The following is a 3,161-nucleotide window of genomic DNA, read 5'->3' as shown; positions in this document are numbered from 1 at the left end:
TGAGTCTCAAAGTTAAGTCCACTTACTATGTTGAATTGTCCATTCATGAAAACTCACATTATCTTGTCCTGTAAACTTACAATTCCCTGTCATTTCAACTTACACTTTTATGTTAAAATGACTTTGTAATATTTCATATTAAGTGCCATTTTAAGTTAAAAGGGCTAAAGTATTTAAATTGTTTCAACTTTATTCCTACTCTTGACTATACTAATCTAGACTTTACAGTGAATCAATTTAGAGCTTCTTTGTTCAAAAACAAAACTTTATTTTAACAATGCTCATGCCTTAACATTTGCAATGTATTGTCCCCATACAACACTAGAAAGTGGAGATTAGACACAGCAGTTGCGCAGCTGGCTAGGTGTACCAAAACATTTACATAGCTTTAATATAATAAGCTAAGTAAAATTAATAGACAAGAGCATAACAATATTGCTTAACAATTATTTTAAAGTTAAAGTTGACTTTTTGACCTTAGCTTGCACACCACAAAATGGCTGTTTCAACAATATATATCAAGCTGTTCTGTGCAAAAGCAATTATGAACAGTGCAGAATAACAATAACATTCCTCTCAGTTAAGATCTTGCAATATGTTTTGCAACATGTTTTGCGAAAAATAGTGATGCTGAAGTTATTCTCTATATGAACAGGTTTATATAATGCTATGGCATTGGTTTACACATCACTAAGGTCACTGCTTTAACAATATTGTATCAAGTTGTTCTGTGCAAACTCAGTTATGAACAATGCAGAACATTAACTTCACTAACATTCTTCACAATGTCAAAAAAGTACATAAACAGTCTGGACATTTATTCCGACAGTTCTTATAGTAGTGCTTCAATTTGGTTCGACTTGGCCTGTAGTTCTGAATGGATCAGAAGGCTCTTTATTCTTCTCCAGAGGACACAACAATTCTGTATTGTTTTTGATTTTTCCATCTTCGGTACATAAACTGCTTTCTCGAGAAGTAACAATGAGCAAAGCAGAAAAAGCTTTCTTCCAGTTAGGACTTACAGGTATCCGTTTCAGTTTACAAACGATACCTCAGTAGCTTGTTTCTGAGTCCATGTATCCTGGCTGAACAGTGGTCAGGTTTTATTTACATGATGACCCTTTGCATGAATTCAAATGAGTACTTCATCTCAGAAGGATATTCCAGATTCAGGCAGTAGATTGTTCCCATTAGCATCGCGAAACCAGTGGCCACATCTCTTACATTAGAAAGAATGATTGTCTCCTCTACCACCACAGCCACATTAAAGACTTGCATTGGGAATGCATCATGCAGAACGCCTTCATGTCCAATGAGAAGTCCGACACGCATTCCCTTCATTAAGATGTCCAGGGTTTCACCATGAACCTGAAACAATTGGACAAATTCAATTGTTATTTTGTTGCATGTAATTCAGAAAAATAATGTTAGTAATAAGTTGCCACTAAATTGGCAAAACTTGTTCATGATTGAGAATGCAAGAAGAAGAAAAACAACTAAAAAAAAAGTGTACATTATATTATTGCAATTCAACCGGTGTATTGTTTAAAAAAAATTGTTTGTCTCCTTTAGATAGACCAGAGACTTTGCTGCCTTTAAAAAGCCTCTATTAGTTAACTTATAGTTTATTTCTGAAGTCATGGCTGAATATTTAGACGATTCAGAATACTTTGATGTGATACTTTAATTTGATTTGTGGATTCTCTCCATAATGTTGTCAAATCCTTACAATAATGTATGTATTAATAGGAGTAACAAAACAAACACCCGAGTATCACAACAGCATAGCTGGCTGAAACTCTGCAGCCTCTCTCTCCCTCTGTACTTCTGTTGCAGCTTCTCATCAATTCAAACAAATAATGTAGGCCATCAAATTTAAATACCTCACCCAACTGTTCAAAATATTGTAAATATTCAGCCATCACTTCAGAAATAAACTACAACTTTCTGTACCTGCAGCTCCACCCATACTCCCCTGCTTCAAATAACAGACATAACAGGATGTAAACAAAGACGAGAAGCAGGTAAATAAAAAGGTAGAATTTGTCTCCATAATGTTGTCAGACACTTATTATAGCAATCTGAGCTAGTTAGTAACAAAACTAACACTTTTATTGGCATACTTTTGATGCAAGAAATATCCCCACACAACACCCGTTCAAACTTAGTTTTGGTTCTTATAATTCAGTTGCACCACTGGACTACCTACAAAAGGTACTGAGGAGCAGGCTACAAGCATGGAGAGCAACGTTTTAACAAAACAAAAATAAAAACTGCCTGGAAATGGTTAAAAATGATGGTTGTATTAAAATATACCTCATACTCAGCTATGCATTTATTGTGATTAACTTATGAAGTTCAGCAGTCTATATCATCATCACATTCTGTTTTCAAAACTGCCTATCAGTTAATTTTTAAACATTTGAACTGCCAGTAAGTTTTGAATGATGTACTAAACGTTAAATGAAAAAGGTTCCGCAATGTTGTGGAAAAAAAGGGATGTTTACATGTTAATATATTTTCTTACATCACACATCCTGATGATCTCTGAAGTATCCTCCGAGAAGAAACGTGGAAGACCAAGAAGGGCAGCTGTCCTCCGATTCTGGTTTGTGTCCTACATAAAGTTACACAAAAGTGAGTTCATGCAATATTTAAACTAGAGTCCTAATGGAAGTTCACATTGACAAATTCACTCTATACATACCTCTTTATCAAGGCACTGCATAACACTTTGAAGGGCCAACCTCCTGCCTGATGAAATGGCTGCTTTATACAACTGCAAGAGTCTCGGCACCCAAGCATCAAGTCCCTCCAGGAATGACAGCAGATCAGTGGTCACTATTCTACCGAACTCAGCTCTTATCTGAAACACAAGTAGTGGGGAAGCCAGTAAAGATCAAATTATGACATATGAAGATTACATCCTATCTGATAGCACTGCTGCTAAAGTAGACAAATACAGAACATTTGTGTTTGTGGATGTCTGAGTTAGCAATAGTTACCTGTCTCTCATTGAACAATGCAGGCCATCTGTTCATGAGTTCAGAGACGGGTGGCTCGTCACCAATTACTTCTTTTCTTCGCTGAGAGAATGTTGCAGTCATCAGTTCATCCAGGAACTGCAAGTCTGGATCACACTTCTGCACCTCTAGAAGCAT

The 3,161-nt window shown here is 36.0% G+C and overlaps 1 protein-coding gene across 1 annotated transcript; it reads right to left on the bottom strand.

Moving 5' to 3' along the window:
* Positions 1-244: 244 nt before the first annotated feature.
* Positions 245-3,161, bottom strand: LOC306842252 (sterile alpha motif domain-containing protein 3-like; the record flags this gene model as incomplete). Its single annotated transcript, XM_079372379.1, has 4 exons — positions 245-1,368; positions 2,528-2,617; positions 2,708-2,866; positions 3,006-3,161. The coding sequence occupies 4 exons, from the start codon at positions 3,159-3,161 to the stop codon at positions 1,108-1,110; spliced, it is 666 nt and encodes a 221-aa protein (XP_079228505.1). The 3' UTR covers positions 245-1,107.

The sequence above is a fragment of the Symphodus melops genome (assembly GCF_947650265.1).
Source record: "Symphodus melops genome assembly, chromosome: 21".
Taxonomy (NCBI): domain Eukaryota; kingdom Metazoa; phylum Chordata; class Actinopteri; order Labriformes; family Labridae; genus Symphodus; species Symphodus melops.
Note: the sequence above shows the minus strand (reverse complement) of the source record. Positions and strands in the feature narration are given on the sequence as shown.